Here is a 19,817-nt window from a genome sequence, read left to right as displayed (position 1 = left end):
GTATTTTGTGACTTTGTAAATTACGAAAAATGCAGAGGAAAATGTTTACGCTGATGAAAATTGTCTCGGAAAATCATTTGTGTTTATTCGATCATTAATTTAATATTCTCATGCCAACCTTTAATTTTTCGGTTTGAAAAGGAAAATCGATAGAGAAGTCAAATGAACTTTTCAAGGAACACCTAGTTCTTTAAACTCCATACTATAGCAAAAACGGAATTCGAACAAACCCTTTGAGTAAACATGCTTTGCTGTCACAGTTTTCATGTTATTATTAGGTTTGAAATTGAGGAATCTAACAGAAAATAGGATTAAATTTACAAACTTAAGCTTCCCACTTTTTTCTAGGTTTTCACGGAATTTAAAGATCTTCAATTTACGTCATCTAAGCAAAAACCAAATTTTACAGCTCCTCTGTCTAATTATGCTACTCTAATTTTTGAAAAAAACCTCTCATCTTTCTACTAAAAAAATCAGGAATCAAACAAAGAAACCAGGCTAACACAAAGTTTATTTGCTCATTATATGAGGTCGGAACAATGAACTGCCATATAACAAATTCACATAACATAGCTGCCAGATTGGCAGAAAAAAGCCGCAACAGCTTCGCAGATCTTTAGTCTAAAAAAACAGTAAGAAAGACAGAGCAAAAAAATAGTCTTTTCATTGAAGGCTGAGATTTTACATTTTGATTAGGAATCTGTATAAGTTAATGCTGCCACTATTAGCTGCTCTCAAATAACTTTCATTTGAGAGACTGACACACATTCACCTGACCTTATCTCTTTGCATTAAAGTAAACAAACGTCAATTTAAAAGTGAGGAAGTCATTTTTGAGAGTGATGTAAGTCACGTGCGACCAAAAATTTAATCACGCGAATGAACAAAACTCTCTCCACTAAGAGCGAAAAATTACGTCACACACGCACTTCAGTTGAAATTGCATGAACGAATGAACAAAAACAAAAAGCAGATTTAAAGATGTTGTGACGTCATATGGTCGTAACAAAAAACTTGACGAAAAAAACATAGCCGTAAGAATTCCGGAAGCGACTCCAAGAGTCAAAACTCCACAATAAAATCGTAATTGCAGTTCAAGCTATTAACTTTTGTATTAAACCATTAACTCAATACCTCCCCAGGTCTGACCTAAAAATTGGTGAAATTTAAACGCCTGTCACCAAGAGAAACAAAATGCAGTAAAATTTTACTATAATATATTATTGTAAAATATTATTGTAAACATTTGGCAAAGTTAAAAAAGTTCGAAATAATTAGGATGGTCAAAATATTGAAAGGCTGAAAAAACTTATAGGGCTATCAATTGTTAAATTTTTCAAAAAAGTGCTCACATCTAAGAATCAGAAAACTACTGCAATTATATTTCTAGTCGCTGTAATTAAGACAAAAAAGCATACACTTTTTATTTGTATATATGCTAGAGAACATGATTTCATACTAATTCAAAAAAAATAATCATATAAAAGACATAATCAAAAGAATAAAATTCAAAGGCAAAAAATCATTTAAAAACAATACGAAGGCCGAAAGAAAATTATAATAAATAGCAATAAGCAGAAATTTTGGAAAAGGCTTTCTAGCAAACTCTCAGTACTGCCTTCTGTTGAATGAAATCAATTGCAAACAAAGAAATGAAAAATTTCTAAAAAAACAAAAGCTGAAATTATTCAATTTTCTAACAACTGTAAAAATCAATTTAACGAATATAAATGGAGGTGTCAGGTTAAAACTAGAATGATACATACTAGAATGTGAAGAATATAGAAACAATGTAAGGGACACCGTAACAAAAAGACATTCTTGATTTCTGAAAGTTAATAATAAATTTAAAAAAATGAATACATTTCATTGTTCAGCATTCGCGACATAGAAAAGAAAACGAGTCGTCCGAGACAGAGATCCATCCTCCTGAAAAGAGAAAAAAAGAGAACGCAGAATTGAAACATAAGAAACATTGAAATATTTTCCAAAAAAATGGTCAAAAATTTTCGAGACTGCATTTATGAGAATTTTAAATGTTTTTCAAAAACTTAACGCCAAAAACAATTGAAATTTTATTGAAACAAGAATTAAGTCCCTCATGTTGGACAAAAAGACATTCTATTAATTGAAACCAAAATACAAAGAAAAAACTGAGAAAAATTGGAAAAAGAACTGCCAAAATCGGATTAGGATATGTACAATTTTATAAAACAAAAAATGTATCGAGGTAGAAAGAGGCGTCGAGTATATGAATTAACACAGGTAAGTTGCCATATTAACTGATTTTTGACAAAAAGATGGCTGAGAGATGCAAAAATGAAGAAATAAAAAAGTCAAAAATTAACTAAAAAATCAAGAAATATGTGCCAATTTTGAGCTTCAAACGGATTTTCAGGCTCTGCAAAATACTGTGGCATCAATTACTGAGGTTTACATTTCAATATAGCATCGAATAAAAATTACTTCTACGAAAAACCAAACTACAAGAAAAGAAACTGGTATATTGAAGTTTACGTGTCAAAGTATATTAAAATTACGTGTCATTTAATTTTTAAGCACAATGACGTTACACTCCTTTGAAATGGTAACTGATATTTGTCCCTGGAACTCAAGTGGTTTTTATATTAAACGTTCACGTTGTTTACTTCGACAAATTATCTAAATGTGAGGAATCGGCCCCTGAGAAACAATACAGACAAAAACTTTATTCCTACAAAAACAGCGGTCTGGTAAGCAAACATCTAAAATTGTACAAATTAGCACAAAAGAATCCCTGAGAAAGTATTGGCTGTTTTCAAGCTATTACTAACTGTATTACTTGTTTACAAATTGTTGCAAATTGTTTACAAATTCGTTGCTATATACAATATGTGCTAAACATACCGTTTGTATCTGACAGAAGTCAGAGGATAGCGCACGAACCCAACTTACAAACCGGCATAGCAGCCAAAATTGGCCCAAGGTGCGTTGATATTGAACCTTCGGTAGACCTCACTCTTCAGATAGCGATCAATTTGAGGTATTTTCTGGACCTCGTTCTTGTACCTTGTAACATTTGGATATTCTTCCAGAATTCCAGGAACCATGCAATCGTGAACATCCAGAGTATGCCAAAGAAAGAAGTCTCCCACAAAAATTTTGTCCCCATTCATCCACTTTCTCTCTTGGAACCAATCATCCAGTTTTTTGAGTTCTTCCCCAAATTCTTCGAAGTACTTGACCTTCTTAGCTTCGAACAAGTCTCGATCACAATAGCAGAGGTTTGAGAATCGGGACCGAAGATCATTGACGTGCTCAATCAGAGCCTCCTGAAAAAGTGAAAGGCACAGGTATAATTCAATTCTACTTTCTGTACCTTGACTCTCGCTGTTGTAGTCAAGTTATCAGGAGCTGAGAAAAAACATTCTAGATCTATTGCATGTTTCACTTTTACTGAATATCCCCTCAGCTTCGCTATAATGACTTAAGTCAAGCCCAATATCTAAATTTTTACCATGGTTTTATGCAGTTTTGCTGAATGACATCTAGTCATAGTTGAGACGTACGTATCAAAATGTTACCACTGGTTGTCCTCTTATGTAAATTACATTTGGAGTAAATTTCAACAAAAGAACCGAAAATAACACCAAAGGTAAAGATAACAAAACTCATCAGTCGCAGCGCAATTAAGAGAGTTTTGTGCCCTCCAAAATCGTAACTCGGTCTGCAAGGAGAAAAATACCAGGGAAAAATTTGCGTTTGTTGGTTCAAACAGCAGTTTTAGGCGTAATAGTTGATTCTCGGACATCAGAGCCCTATTTCAAAAGCAAAAATGAATTTTTGCATTTGAAATACGGCTCTGATGTCCGACAAGCAACTATTACATTCTTACAACCGCTGAAGTTTAGAAACAATTATCAAAACTTAGAACTTACGTTCAATTCAAGCTAATTTGAAATATAACCCAAAAGGTGATATCACAATAGTTACGTTTTCTTGGAAGCCCAACTGTGAAGAGTAGAACGCACCTGATGGGCAGTTTCTTCAATTGAATCACCTCCAAAAATGCCATATTTTCTCCCGACATACTTGAGAATGGCGAGTGACTGAACAAGTTTGAAGTCTCCTTCAACTAAGTAAGGCAGGTTTGCGAAATGCAGTCCCAGATTATACTTGTCCTCCTTGTACCACTCATTCATGTTCTCAGCTGTGTATGTTTTCCTCTCATATGGAACTTCTAGATACTCCAAAGCGAGGTATACATATTCGCAGAGACCCCTGATTGGCCAGTATGCAATTAGGATGGTCATGGGTATCTAGAATATTACTTCCTTCCAGTTCCTCAAATTTGAGAAAATTTTATTACCAAATTCTTGGAAAGCAAGCAAAATATTAGTTGATCACGCGCAACCAATAAGTCACAATCAAATCGAATAATGGTTAGATTTTGTATTTTTTTCATGAAATCAGCTTTCGAGTTCAGATCTTAAGTTCTGCAGATCCACATGGATATAACATTAACATCCACAAAATCGGTCATTGCGAAAGTCACGTACGTTTCCTAGCTGTGAAATCCAGCAATGTATACCCCTCTTCTACCCAATTATATCCAAATTTAGTGGGGCAAAAAATTACAAGCAAATCGATTATCGTAGTTTTTTTTCAAATTATGATATATCAAAAATTTCGAGGGGTCTATCATGCGAAGAAACAATCTTCAAAGACCCTAAATTATACCGTTGAACTTCAACGTTCCTTTCAAACCTTACAAAAATGTATTGAGAACATCGGGGATTTAAACCCACATACCACGTAAAATCGCCCGGAACAACTTAACAAATATTGCTATTGACATTAAAAAATATAACCAAAGCCCTAATAACTTTTCATCAAAATGAAGGAAATAAATAATTCAGACTTGCAAACAACGACGACAGCAATTATTACACTAAATAAAACTCGGCTAAAAATTCATGCAGAACTTCCCCCAATACAATGTCATATTGTAAGTCTCCTATATCTTTATATGTTATTAGTCTATGTTATTAGAAATTGTAATACTAGTAGTGAGAATGGGGGGTCTACCGCACAGAATAAGGATCCCTTCATTTTTTAGTCTCCAAACTACTTCCGATGCACGGTTGTTACGTTGTTCATTTTTTTGATGCGGCCTTAACCACTCAACCAAGGGAACATGCTTTCTGTGTTATAGATGTATTTTTAGTCAGGATCAGAATTCAAAGTTCGTTATTCTTCAGTCTTTATTGGCACGAGTTCCTCGAAGTCTTTTATTGGCCTGGAACATGTATCCATTGTTCAGTGGGTATGGCTATCAAAATCCCTTATGTAAATGAAAATTGCACGAGTTCGAGACTGGGTCGTAGGGATCCCAAATATGTAGACTAATTTCTTAAAGTGAAACAAAGTGACTCACTAAATCCAATTCAACACAACTGTTATTTCGCAACGCAAATTCTTGTGTTAATACAAAATATTGACTGATATTAACCATGTACTAACTCTAGGATAACAGAAAAATTGTCCAAAATTATTTGATATTTAGTTCTAAAAACAAAATTAGTTTCTTTTTAGTTTAAGAACAGAAAAAATTATTAAGGGTTGTTTTTATATAGAGATGTACAAATGCATATTACATCAGAATTTACACAAACAAATCCGGCTGGACAAAATACTATTTTACAATAACAACAACATTCTTCAATTGATTTAAATTTTTCCTTTTACGCTTCCTCTTTCCCGCCCCACTTAGCAGTGAATCCATTTACCGGGAACTTTTTAAATCGTTCACTCTTCAAATATTTCTCAATAGCTGGTAGGGAGGCGATCTCATTTTTGAACCGCGCAACATTGGGGAAGGGTTCCATTATGCCTGGCGACATCAAGTCATTTATGTCCAGTACTGACCAGAGAAAGAAATCTCCGACAAATAATTTGTCACCATTCATATATTTACGCTTAGCTAACCAATCGTCATAAAATTTGAGATTTTTAGCCAAATTGTCCAAATATTCTTTTTTCTTATTTTCGAAGTCGTCACTGTAGCACAAGCGAGCAAACCGCATTCTCAAATCATAGATACTGTCAAGAAGTGCCTCTTGTTTTGTAATCTCCTCGTTTGACTCTCCGCCAAACAAACCATGCTTGCGTCCAATATACTTCAAAATGGCCAGAGACTGGGAAGTTTTGAAGTCTCCATCGATTAAATAGGGTAGATTTGGGAAGTCAATTCCAAGGTTTAGTTTATCATTTTCAAACCACTCTAGGTAATTTTCCCGTGTGTAAGCTTTCTTCTCGTAGGGTATCTCCAAGTACTCCAATGTCAAATAAATGGACTCAGCAAGGCCACGGATTGGCCAATAGCCAATAATCAAAGACATTGTTACAACTCTGAAAAGAAAAGAAAATTAACTGACCATATATGGTGTAACATTATATAGCTTTGACCTTTTATTTTCTCCTTGCGTATAATAATATGACAAGCGAAGTTGGCACGACGTATGAACAAACTTGATCAAATGATTAAGTTCAGACTCAAAAACCATTATTAAATAATACTATACCAACATCAGTTAAGATAATCGGTTCAGTTTTTTAAATATAGAGGTTCTAAGTTTGAATTGAAGTCAAGACTTCTCGATATCAAATTATTCAAAAAGTTTTAGTCCGCCGCAGGTTTTTCACCAGTCGCGCAACTAAGACAAACGTCAGCATTTCACAACGTGATGTCAGATTAACCTTTTTATAGCACTCTTATAGTAGATAGGAACAGTAGCACTTTCTAACCTCAGAAGTACATGATTGTTTAAAAATTTATGGAATTAAAAGCTATCAAGAATTTGTTGTCGACAGCTTTGTCAAAATTTCCACTTTAAAATCGAAACAACAAAATTTCCACTCCATGGACAAATTTCCGTAACATTACTCGGCTCATGATACCCTTTTCTCAATTTTTGAGATTACCGAAAGTTGAAACTCACTAGAATTGTGCTAGAATCTACTGTAGAACACATGCAATCAATAAAGCAAACTATTAAAGCAAGTGATTTGAAATAAACCATTTTCTGAAATTTTCGTTCTCCAATTAGGTTGATTAAACAAGCAACATATTAGAGCATTCCCAAAAAAGTTTCCACATAAAAATTTAGATTAGCAGGATTAGAATTGCGGAAGAAATCTGAGACTTTATATTGAGGCGAATAAATGACACAGTAGGAAGTTCCTACTGTCGTTCAGCTTCTACCTTTAAAACTACGCTAAATAGCAAAGCCTTTAATCTATATAGCAATACAAACATTCAACTTTTTATTTATGTGAGCTCTAAAAATCGTTACCTGTCAAGTTTCATTGCGCAAGTACAAGTGTCACTGTAATGAAACAGAAGTTATGTAAGAGGGTCTGCTTTGTTTTACCCCCATTAGTTTAACCCACATATTTTTAGATAACCTTTTCAACCCTTTATTGTTTTACACTGCACCTTTCACCTCAACTATTTTTGTTCAAAATCCTACAAATCTCGGACTTTGAAAACTCGACTCATAACTGTTTCTCCAAATCCCAAGAACCCCTTAATTTGAATGTTAATTTTACCAACGAAATCAGGTAAAAAAAATTGCGGGGAGATAATAAATTAATCGGTGGATGGATAAAATCGTCGGTGCTAAATGATAAGGGTGAACCTATTAGGGGTGAAAATTGGTACACCCATGTAAATTAATCATATTGATCTTCACTGAAAGTAGAATATAGATAGACACGGATATATTAACTTCATTAAGTTCGCAACACCGCTTAAAGAAAATTTTTTAAAGAGAAGAAATTGAACTCCTTCTTGCTTGCGTTCCGCAGAAGGCTTTTTTGTCATATTACATTAAATTAATAGCAATTTACGTGTTTTACTGGACGCATATCATTTATTGAGTTAAGTTTGATCCAAAACATAATCATCTAAATGAACTAAAATATCTTCGCGGTTGAGAGGCCATCAAAAACCGGTCAACACATAAACCAAATAAAGTCGGAAATTGCTACACCCATGTAAAATAATCATATTGACCTTCAACATTACGCAGAAAGGCTTAACAAGCAATATCAGTTGCCAACTGAGAAGTAAGAAAAAGCTAATAACTTTTTGCGCTAATAAAGAGCAAGTAAAGGCTGAGACAAAATCAGAAAAAACGACTGGTGCAATACATTTGAAACATAAACCACTAACGTCGGACAATTTGCTCTCGAACGACAGGTGGAGTAATTTAATTAAGGGGACGTAACCTAGATAAATTTTTCTTATGGGTGTTTAAAAAAATCCGACCATGGTGGGGCTTCAAAGCCTCGCCCTCCAGAGTCCAAAGGAATGCATTAACAACTTGGCTATCAGGCCATTGAGATTTTTTATTTTATGATCACTTTTATTGTAGCAACTTCAGTTTGAAGTGAGATTAATGGAGATCACTAAAAAATGGAGAAAAAGTGAAAAGAAATTTTAGAAGTCAAGAATGAAGTAAAACAAAATCTCAAAAACGGTCAAGCAGAAGGGCTAGACACGCGATTACAATAAGTTCTTCAAACCGTTCGAGAGCAATTAAAAATCGTTTTGAGATTCCTAACTGAGGTGCAAATCTTACAACAGAAATTATCCAATTGATGAAAAAAAGACATCACTACAAATCACAGTATAAAAGAAAAGCGCATAGCAATAATGCTAATACAAGGTCTTCGGAGATTGAACACAATATCTGAGCAGAAATTTTTAAAGAAACTAAATTTTAGTGGAAATTCTTGTCGCAAATCTTATAACAATTGCAGTTCGCCAACTACTCAGAAAAAAGACTTTCATTTTATGAACATTGGGACTAACTTTGAATTTTTACATACTAATTTTGCAAATTATTTTGAAATTATTTTCAGTATTTAACAAAAAAACAATGATTTTGAGCACAAAAAATAGACTGCAATCATCATAAGCAAACATTTTAACACAATGCTTTTAAATAATATCCTCGCGGTTCGCTTCGAAAAATTTAAATTATTGGGAATATTTCTGATCAATACCAACCAAATCCTGAACACTTCCCTTATTGCCCATACGTCAATTATTACATCTTGTTTTTAAATATAGCATATAAATGGCTTTCAATACTAGTTACATATGCATATACGAATAATGCGCATTGACGAAATACCACATTAGAAAATTTTAAATCAATGAACAACATGAAAATAATTTTTCTAATTTTATACGGTAAATTACAATTTAGTAAACACCGCAAAATTTGTATGAAGAGGAAAACGTGATTTTTGGACTTTCTTGGTGGATGCAAACCGGCTGATATACAGGCTTGAGGGTAGTAACAGAAAAGATCCCCAAAATCTATAGAAACCTAAAAATACTAGAGCTCAATTTGGTTGCACTCAATTGAAAAGCAACATGATTAGACAGAAATTATTCTTCAATTCAGTCAGAAAATCTTAGGAGGCTATTGACCCCAAGAAGTAACATCAACGAAAACCTAAAAGCGTAAAATTCATCATCACAGCATGACAACCATTAAGTTGTTGTGTCGAGTTGTTGAAGCCTCATTGTTCACAAGATGAGAGACTCCAAAAAAACTGTCGTACGGACCATCAAAAATCACCCTTGAAAGCAACAACTGAGAAGTTTTAAGTTGAAATTCTCAGCAGTACTAGACGCCGAATATAGATAGAAAACGACTAACGGACACAAGTCTCTTTTTGGATATTTTCAGCGGGTACAAATCGGCTGATATATATGCCTGAGGGAAATAACAAAAAGATTCACAAAAAAGATAGAGCCCTGAAGATATTACGACTCAGTTTGGTTTTACTCAATTGAAAAGCATCGAGACTAAACAGAAATTTTTAAATTAAACCAGGAAAACTGATAACGCTATAAACTTAAAGCAGTCACATCAGCGAATATCCAGGAGCGCAGAATTCAGGGGCGCACAATACCAAGAGTCGCATTAATACAATCATTTATTAGCTGTTTTGGATTTTTTAAGCTCTAATGTTCCCTAGACTTAGAATATAGATAGATACAGATATATTAACTTCATTAAGTTCGCAACACCGCTTACAGAAAATTTTTTAAAGAGTGAGAAATTGAATTCCATCTTGCTTGTGTTCCGCAGAAGGTTTTCTGTCAGATTGCATTAAATTAATTGCAATTTACGTGTTTTATTGGACGCAAATCATTTATTGAGTTACCTATGATCAAAAAAATTATCATCCAAATGACCTAAAATATCTTCGCTGTTGAGATACCATCAGAAAAAGTACAATTTCAACTGTCTTGTGAACAGGACGTCAAAACATAAACCAAATAATGTCAGAATTTTCAATTCAGATAAGGCTGTAACCTAGAAAACTGTTCGGCGAAAAAAATTCGCCATTTTCCGTAACATTACTCGGCTCATGATACCCTCTTCTCAATTTTTGAGATTACCGAATGTTGAAACTCATTAAAATTTAACAAGCAACATATTAGAGCATTGCCAAAAAAAGTTTCCACAAAAAAGTTAGATTAGCAGAATTAGAACTGCGAAAAAACCTTGAGACTTTATATTGGAGCGAATAAATGAGACAGCAGGTAGTTCCTTCTGTCGTTCAAATTCTACCTTTAAAACTACGCTAAATAGCAACGCCTTTAATCTAGAGCAATGCATACATTCAACTTTTTATTTATGTGAGCTCTATTGGCATTCATTGAAAATCATTACCTGTAGAATTTCATTGCGCAAATACAAGCGTCACTGTAATGAAAAAGAAGTTATGTAGGAGGTTCTGCTTTGTTTTACCCCCATTAATTTAACCCATATTTTCAGATAACGTTTTCAACCGTTTAGTTTTACGCTGCACCTTTCACCTCAAGTATTTTTGTTCAAACCCTACAAGTCTCGGATTTTGAATACTGGACTCTTAAGTTTTTCTCCAAATCCCATGAACGTCTTAACTTGAATGTTAATTTTACCAATGAAATCAAGTAAAAAATTGCGGGGAGATAATAAACTAATCGGTGGATGGATAAAATCGTCGGTGCTAAATGATAAGGGTGAACCTATTAGGGGTGAAAATTGGTACACCCATGTAAATTAATCATATTGATCTTCACTGAAAGTAGAATATAGATAGACACGGATATATTAACTTCATTAAATTCGCAACACCGCTAACAAAAAAATTTTTAAGAGAAGAAATTGAACTCCTTCTTGCATGCGTTCCGCAGAGGGCTTTTTTGTCATATTACATTAAATTAATCGCAATTTACGTGTTTTATTGGACGCAAATCATTTATTGAGTTACGTATGATCAAAAACATTATCATCCAAATGACCTAAAATATCTTCGCTGTTGAGATACCATTAAAGAACGTACAATTTCAACTGTCTTGTGAACTGGACGTCATAACATAAACCAAATAACGTCAGAATTTTCAATTCAGATAAGGCTGTAACCTAGAAAACTGTTCGGCGAAAAAAAAAATTTCAATTCAGATGAGGCTGTAGCCCAGAGAACTTTTGGGTGAAAAAACTCGCCAATGGAGGTGCTCGAATACCCGACCTTGGCGAATACCCAACCTTTCAGCAACAGACATAATTTCTGAATAAGTGGTTTTTAAGGTCACGCAAAATTTAAGAAGTCAAGCGTGAAAAAGTCACTCCACGAAAAACAAAAAAAACAGGACAATTCCTGACGTACAATTCAAAGAATTTTCATTGAATAAACAAATTAGATCTAGAACGGACTATGAGTAAATTGGGAAAACCATTTATAGAAAAATTAGATAGAAAAAAAAACAGAAATGTCAAAACGCCGCATGTGAAAAAACCACTAGCGAGAAATGGAAATTTGGTACAAACTAGGCCTAGAACGAACTATGAATGGATTGGAAAAACCATTTAGTAAAAAATTCGTTCCAAAAATTCGGAAAAACAGTAAAAAACAACTAGCGAGAAAGCAAGCTCTTTCGCTCTACTTCATTTCGGCATGACAAAAATCACCACCGGTTAAAATCTAATCTTCCTTGTAGCCAAACTAATTTGCGCATAACAGCATTGTCGAGGACCTAAAGTAAAAGAAAAAAGCGGTTTACCAAAAATTTTACATAAAAAGACACGCACCACCGCAAACCACAAACTTACACATTAAACCGACTATCAAGGGCAACAAACTTTTCTCACTTAAATTTTTAGCGTTCTCTTTTGAAAAAGCGAATGAACAAAGCAGCCAATCTTCTATAGGATTCTCGGACTCGCTCATCAAACCAATTGTTTTCAGCCCCCTCCCCCCTCAACCTTGATCTTCCTATTTCAATGTTTGCTACACTGATCAAAAAATCACTCAGATAAAAAAAACATACCCGGCAGATTGCCGGAAAATAGCCGCCGTTGATTCCCATAACTCTATTGGGATTGAAAGAAAAGAAAATATCAAAATATGACTTTTGTATAAACATTTTTAAGTGAGATTTATTTTGATGTCATTTCGTAATTGAACATACTCTTGTCTCTCAGTGAGAGGCAACATGGTCTAGTATCAATACCAATAAGCATTATAGATAGTAACTAAAACTTTTGAGAACAAAGTTTAAGTACCGGGCATCTAAAAATGGGCTTTATAGGTTTATCCCGTTTCTATTTCTGATTTTGATTTTTTTATACTGACTCGCTTCATTTTGAATTGCTTTGCTGAACAGCTGCTGTTTAAAAGGACTTTGAGCAGAACGACAGAAGATTTAAACTAGCCTAGAGAAGTCAGATGGATTTCACGCAAAATGTCGAAAAAGCGGCAAAATGGGTAAAGCGAAAAAAAAGTTCGACGAAGTAAAAAAAAAACATAGCAGGACAAGTCCTGATGTACAATTCAAAACATTTTCATTGACTAAACAAAAAAACTAGACCTAGAACGCACTATGAGTGGATTGGGAAAACTATTTCTAAAACAGATCGAAAAAATTTTTAAAAGAACAAAATAAATGTCAAAATGCCGCATGTGAACAAAAAGACACAAGAAGGAAATGGAAATTTGGTTCAAACAAAAAAATAGGCATAGAATGAACTATCAGTGGAATGAGATAACGCTTTAGAAAAAAAACTGATACAAAAAATCGAACACATACCCGGCAGATTGCCGGAAAATAGCCGCAGTTGATTCCAATAAGCATGATTGGGATTGAAAGAATAGAAGATATTGAAAAAATATTTAAAAATATTGAAAAAATATTTAATATTTTTTAAGTCCGATTTATTTTGATAGCATTTCGTAGCTGAACATACTTCTGTTTCTTAGAGAGAGGCTACTATCAATACCAATAAGCACTAGAGAATGTAACTAAGACTCATAGGAACGACGTTCAATTAGCGGGCATCTAAAATTGGGCTTTATGGGATTATCCCGTTTCTAATTCTGACTTCAATTTTTAAACTGACTCTGTTCATTTTGAATTGCTTTGCTGAGCAACTGATGTTCAAAATCACTTTTAGCAGAATGAGAGAAGAGAAACTAGCCTAGGGATGAGAAACTCAGGCGTACTCTACCTGACCAGCAGATCAATTGAACAATGCCAGCAAGAACACAAAAAAATCATCAGAAAATTGAGAAACTAAAAGAATCAAAACTAAACAAAAATATACTCATTGCTAAAACTCTTGAAGCTTTTAAACCTATGCCAAAATTTTTTCCCTTCAAAAATACCAATTTCAAAATATTCATTGACCGTTGAAGATCGATTAACTCGAAAAGGAACAAAAAACTTAGAAAAAAATCAATTGCAAATTATAAAGAAATGCAGCTGAAAATCGTGATATAAATATCTTCAGAATCATTTCTGTGTCTCTAGAGGCTATCCAGTAACCCAATTCCAAGCTTTAAAAAACTCATTGGCTCATAGATCGATAGGCAATAATTTTTAGAAAAAATTTCAAACGTCAAAAAATAGAAATTCATTCTATTAAAAAGCTGAAAGCCATTCGATTGCCCCCTAGCAACTGTTTAATAACATACTATCAAACCCTGGATGAGGTTACCTGGCTACTGAGGCAAGAAAAAAATAAAATACAATTGTTTTGAAAAAACTTGAAAAAAATTTCAAATTTCATCCAAAAACTTCTAAAAGTCGAAAGGTAAAATTGTTGAAGACAAATCCATTGAAACTAAAAACCATGCAGAACTTTTTATCAGAAAGTGGAATATGTTTTCTCGCACTTGAGAATATCAAAAACTGATAAAAACTTTAGGAAGCCTTAAAAAAGTTGCAGATTTTATTAAAAAAATTCTAAAATTCGAGACATTAAAAAGTTAAAAACCATTCCATTGTTACTAGAAACTACGCAGTGTCCTATTAACAACCCTCAAAGAAGATTGCCTGGTCCCTGAAGCTGGAAAAAAAATGAAGAAACGACAAAAATTTTCAAAAACCTGAAAATGCGAATTTTGTCCAAAAAAATTTGCTAAAATTTGTGATAATCAAAAGTTGAATTCTACTCCATGGCAACTAAAAATTTTTCAGCAACTTATTTTCCAACCCCTGATGAGGTTTTCTGGCCACTGTGACACAGACAACTTTAATAATGACAATAAATGTCAAAAAAAAGTTTTGTCAAAAAATGCTAAAATTCATGACGACAAAAATATGAAAACCATTCTATTAACACTAGAAACTATGCAGTAATCTATCATCAAACCCTTTATCAAAACCTAGAGGAGGTTTCTTGACACCTAGGGCTAAAAAACTCAAAAAATGACTAACATTTTCAAAAAACCTGAAAAAAATTGCAAAAATTATTTTCATTTTGCGTGTTTGTGTTTGTAGCACCAAAACATATAGCTCAAAAAATGGCCATAAGAAGCAATTTTGTCTCACAAAAGGCCTTTATCAACTTTTAAAAACTTCAACCTAAGACTAACCAAATCACAAAAAATCACAAAAAACATGAAAAATTGCACCATTTTGAGCCCAAAAATTCCTAAAAATAACCTTTTAACCTTATATTAAGGCCATCCCAGCAGCTGCACCACTATAAGCACTTGAAAGACTACTAAAACCCACTTTGGACCTCTAATGAAACTTAATGCTCGCTGGGATTTACCTGTTTATCCCGTTTTGAAAGATCAAAGTCATTGAAAAATGTGTGAACACATCCCAAAAAAAAACAGCGCACCAATACAATTCAAATTCTTTGAATTGTAAAAAAATTAGGAGCGCTATAATAGCCCGCTGAGAAGATGGGGGCGGCTATTAATGAATAACCTAACACGACCTAAACCATGCAAACTCAGTTGTTTGCCACCAAAAATTCGAAAAATTAATAACTTTACATCACAGGGTCTGAATAGTAGCAGTTCTTCATAACTACTCAGATTACATATTTACTCCCAAGATTGCTAAATATGAAACGATTTTTATTAACATTACTTTTTCACGGTAAAGGAATGAGATATTGATCAACAATCCTTGCTTTCTGTTGTTTTTCATAAAATCTATCAATGGGTGAAGACTTAAATTATCCTCAACTTTCCATCGTCACAAACTACAAATTATGAGTTCTGCAGAATCATACAACATTTTTCCATCCAAAAATTGCAACAAATCAGGCGTTTAGTTCATATGTTTCGCATCGTCTCAAAATTTGCAATCTTCCTTTAATTGGAGTATAATTCTCTGGCTGGGTGGTATTTACTGCTCGACAACCTGCAGATTTTGGATGGTTCCGAATCCGAGTTGCTTCAACATCTCGTGGGTGTCCTTGTCAACTTCGATGGTCTCCTGGTCAAGGGCAGACTGAACAGGCACGATATCGTATCTCCTCTCCCTCTCTTCCTCTTGCAGTTTCAAAGAGATTCCTCTGACGTCACTTCCTTTCTCAATTCGTCGCATCAGGTGAGTGACGTATCTAAAGCACAATATTAGATATACACTATGGTACGAAACAGCTACGTACAGCATGATTTCTGCTTTTACAGCATGATTCGTGTCTCATGAGTTTGATTTGCGTTAAGATGTGAAAAAAATGTGAAATTTAAAGGTTTTAAGAGAAATTTCTCATTTTTTTCGCTTAAACGGAAAAGATGGTTGCACCTTAATTTCGCTCTAAATAAAAATCAACAATAAAGTTAGGCTTGATCACTAATTTGTAAAGCTGATCAAGCAAGAATACTTGCATTTCATACGTTTTTATGCGTCCGACATTTTTTCAAGATTTCACGTTTGATATCACAATGATCTCAATCTTAATCAGTTTTGTGGTCATTTTTTACAGTTTCGTTAAATCAAGCTAACAAAATGGTTAAAAATGAGCACTCAACTGAGCAAACTTTTGGAAAAAACTCTTGGAAGCCTTAAGACATGTTTCTTGGAGAAATTTACTGGAAGCCCCATGTTTTCCCGATTGAAAAAGAATTCCACTTTTCAGAAGGTAATCAAAGGAATATCTTAAAATAGGAAAGTCACAAAAATTACAAATTAACGGATTTTTGTTAAGGTCAATAATTAAGTAAAAAAACAGAAATAATTTCTTGTTTGCTCATTTTTAAAACCATAAAGATTAACATCAGGATTTACACAACAGAGCCTGCTGACAACTTCTGCGATCACTTTGCTTCTAAAATAATATCAAACAATTATTGGAGATTATTACAATATTAAAGATGAAACGTCAAAAATTCCAAATAAACTGTTATCGAAAAATTGGATGAGGATGTTTTATGAGCTCCGGGAACCTCAATGGAGCGCAATATAGTGACTCATAGCAATTTCTCTTGCTGCGATACAATTTCCAGAGGTAGAGAGACGAATTCTCAAAAAATTATTGTTTTTTTTTAGGAATTGCTGCACAAAAGGTCACTTCCGAGGCGAAAAGCAGAAGTTTTCGTTCAAAATGGTGTATCATTATGCTAAAGAATCATTATGCTAATTATGCATTTCTGGCAGAATCTTTTTTAATAATGACACGAGAGTGCGCATCTCCAGTGACGGAATTGTTAGCGATTTTCAAAGAAATGGAGCGAAATTTGAAAAAAAGTTCGGACAAGCGATCACTTGCTTTGGGGTGAAATACAATCAGATGCATGAAAATTACGTGTTAGGAGTCCAAACAATCTGGACGCTGTCGGTTATTTGGCAATTTCGAATAATTACGAAGAACAACATGCATTTTCAGGATCATGTTTTTCAAGATAATGCTCCGAAGCATAAATCAATGATTATCAGCATTTTTCCCAAGAAATGGAGTGGGAGGTGCTGGAATGGCCAGCATCGAGTCTAGATCTGAATCTTGATGAAAATTTAAGCAGCGATTCTGAAGCAGCGATAACGAAAAAGGTGTAATGAGGCGTTATTAAAGAATAAACTTGAACACAGAATCTATTATTTGCTCTTTGTAATGCTTTTAGAATCTTCAGGTGTACGTAGCTTTTTGGTACCATAGTGTAAAACCACAATTCACTATTTTTGCAATTGAGACCTAAACGATAGCAACTGATCTGTCCGTATGACAATTGGCTTCCAAAGACATCGTTTAAAATGTTCATGAGGATATAAAAGACAAACAAAAAAGCAATTGACTTTTGATGCCACACGCACCGTCAAAATGAGGCTAGATTTCTTAAGCTTAAGCTAGCTGCTACTAAAGACAGCCCTTCGTAGGTCGTTTGAGAGCAACTGGCCCGAAGTTAGCCAGTTATGTTTCACAAATTTATGCAAATAATTAGGCGGCAGTTTACTACTAGAAGTAAAAAAACCTCCAACAATTTCTGTTTGTTTCAAATCTCACAAATGGACAATTTTAACCTCGAAAATAACGTCTTAATGATTCAAATTAAATAGCTCCTATTGTTTGTAAACTGTCAACGATTAACGTCAACGCTGATCAAAACGCTTAAAGCAGACAAATATGAAAAATAATTAAATAGAAGATGACGCAATAATGACCCACAAGAGAAACAAACAAATCAACAACATTTTTCCAAACATGTAAATTAATGATTTAATCGAGAGGTCAAAGTTTGCATGGCGCCGGAATAATTATAATTATTTATTGAAATAAAAACTACATTGTTAAAATTACATTAATTAATACATTGTTCTATTAATGATCTTCTGGTTATTGATTGATGTTGCCCATTGAGCTGTTCGTTCCTAAAAATAACCCAATGATCCTAATTTTCTGTCTATTGGGATATTTTTATGCTAACATTGCAAAGACTCTTCAAGTTCTTTTGAAAAGTATTTTCCCCTCCGCTCTCACATTCAGGGCTTTCGCTCTCATATAAGGGCAATAAAGAGGGGCAAAATTTTCACTTCATAACTCTCAAATATGATAGTAGTAGTAGATTTCTTAAGCTTATAAAACATTACTTTAATTACTCGTAATAAAACTCACCCTGCAATTTGGTTACGCAGTTTTTTACTCGGGATGACGGCAACAGTTCCGCAGACCATCTTGTTGTAGTGGAAATCAGCCGAAAGTTTGCTGTAATATTTGTTGATGAGAACTCTGGCTGCCCTCTTCACTGTTTTAGTTCGCACGTGTCCCATGTCTGCAGATCCTTAGACAACGATCAAATCTGAAAAGCTTTTTTTAGAATTGCCAATAAACCACTTATTGTTGTTGTATTAAATTTTCAGCTGAATGTTGAGGGGACTAGTTCCCTCGGGTCTGCTTAAAATGTCCACACATTTCTGCACCTCTGGCAGTCGCAGCAAACTCGCCATGTGCAGATGTTACGGTTAAAAAATTTTTGTTAACATATTTCCACAAAGTTTAGAGAATTCTCTTTTTCCGTACTGATATACATTACTCACATGTTTACTTATATACAATACTCATCATGGGCGTAAAAGTCTGACGCCCCAAGTCGCACTTGCAAAGTGCTATATAATAGACGCAAAATTTAATAGGGGTTTTCAATTTTTTAAGCATTGTAGAGTAAGAAAAACTTTTTGTAGCCCACTTTATAGCGACTATTTTTTAGCGCTTTTTAGTAGTAGTAGTACCAAGAGTAAAAGACTTAAATTCCAATAAGAGGATTACTACATAGTAAAAGAAAGACATGACAGTACAAATTCACAAAGCAAAGTAGCAAATTAAGATCTGCGACATTTAAGAAAATATGTACATGGCCACACAGCCACATTTAAGAAAATATGTACATGGCCGATAGTAGTTAAAAGAAAGTGTTTTGGCTATCAGAAAATTATCTAAATTCTTACAAAAATTATTAAAAGATGACCTAAAGTCAATGACGTTGATAGAAATTAGTTAATTGGCTGCGTGGGTAGTTCGACTAAAACAGTTGTCAGCTTTGACCTTTTTGTTCAACGGTTGTTCAAAAATGTTTTGACCGGTCCTCGGGAACTGAGTGTTGTTCTATTGACATGTAGCTTGATGTCACTCTCCATTGTTCCATGCCAAGTTTTCCATAGTAGAATAAGGTCAGCTCGCAAAATTGATACAAATTTAGTTTTGAAAGTGTCTCGTTGTAATCCTCAGACCTAATAACCCAGCGCAACACTTTGCGCTGAAACTTTTCTAACACTTTCAAAATACCAGTTGTAACACACTATGCTTGGGAGCAGTAAAGTAAGACAGATAAAATCACCGTTTGGTACAACATTTTCTCGCGGAGACTAGAAACTTATAACGGTATGCTTCTTTTCAAAAAATGAAAATTTTTAGCAACTCTTTTTGAGTCGTTTCTGTGTATTAGGAAACAAGGACTTCATATCAACTTGAGACCAACAAGCTCCCTCGGGTCTGTTTAAAATGTCCACACATTTCTGCACCTCTGGTAGTCGCAAC

The 19,817-nt window shown here is 34.0% G+C and overlaps 4 protein-coding genes across 4 annotated transcripts in view; 1 reads left to right on the top strand and 3 right to left on the bottom strand.

Annotated features, from left to right (window-relative positions):
- Nucleotides 1-19,817, top strand: part of LOC142353713 (importin-8-like) — a 371,797-nt gene that overhangs the window by 89,562 nt on the left and 262,418 nt on the right. The gene's annotated exons all lie outside the window — the stretch shown is intronic.
- LOC142353058 (glutathione S-transferase class-mu 26 kDa isozyme-like) lies at nucleotides 2,694-4,295 on the bottom strand. The gene is made up of 2 exons (XM_075405253.1): nucleotides 4,011-4,295; nucleotides 2,694-3,311 (listed from the first exon to the last, which is right to left on the bottom strand). The coding sequence occupies exons 1-2, from the start codon at nucleotides 4,290-4,292 to the stop codon at nucleotides 2,931-2,933; spliced, it is 663 nt and encodes a 220-aa protein (XP_075261368.1). The 5' UTR covers nucleotides 4,293-4,295; the 3' UTR covers nucleotides 2,694-2,930.
- LOC142352916 (glutathione S-transferase Mu 2-like) lies at nucleotides 5,409-6,386 on the bottom strand. The gene has a single exon (XM_075405071.1). The coding sequence runs from the start codon at nucleotides 6,378-6,380 to the stop codon at nucleotides 5,724-5,726; it is 657 nt and encodes a 218-aa protein (XP_075261186.1). The 5' UTR covers nucleotides 6,381-6,386; the 3' UTR covers nucleotides 5,409-5,723.
- LOC142353525 (small ribosomal subunit protein eS17-like) lies at nucleotides 15,502-18,602 on the bottom strand. The gene is made up of 2 exons (XM_075405784.1): nucleotides 18,399-18,602; nucleotides 15,502-15,911 (listed from the first exon to the last, which is right to left on the bottom strand). Exons 1-2 carry the CDS (start codon nucleotides 18,551-18,553, stop codon nucleotides 15,695-15,697), a joined length of 372 nt encoding a protein of 123 aa, XP_075261899.1. The 5' UTR covers nucleotides 18,554-18,602; the 3' UTR covers nucleotides 15,502-15,694.

Source organism: Convolutriloba macropyga, chromosome 14 (genome assembly GCF_964194025.1).
Source record: "Convolutriloba macropyga chromosome 14, txConMacr16.3, whole genome shotgun sequence".
Lineage (NCBI taxonomy): Eukaryota > Metazoa > Xenacoelomorpha > Acoela > Convolutidae > Convolutriloba > Convolutriloba macropyga.
This window is presented reverse-complemented; position numbering and strand designations above follow the sequence as displayed.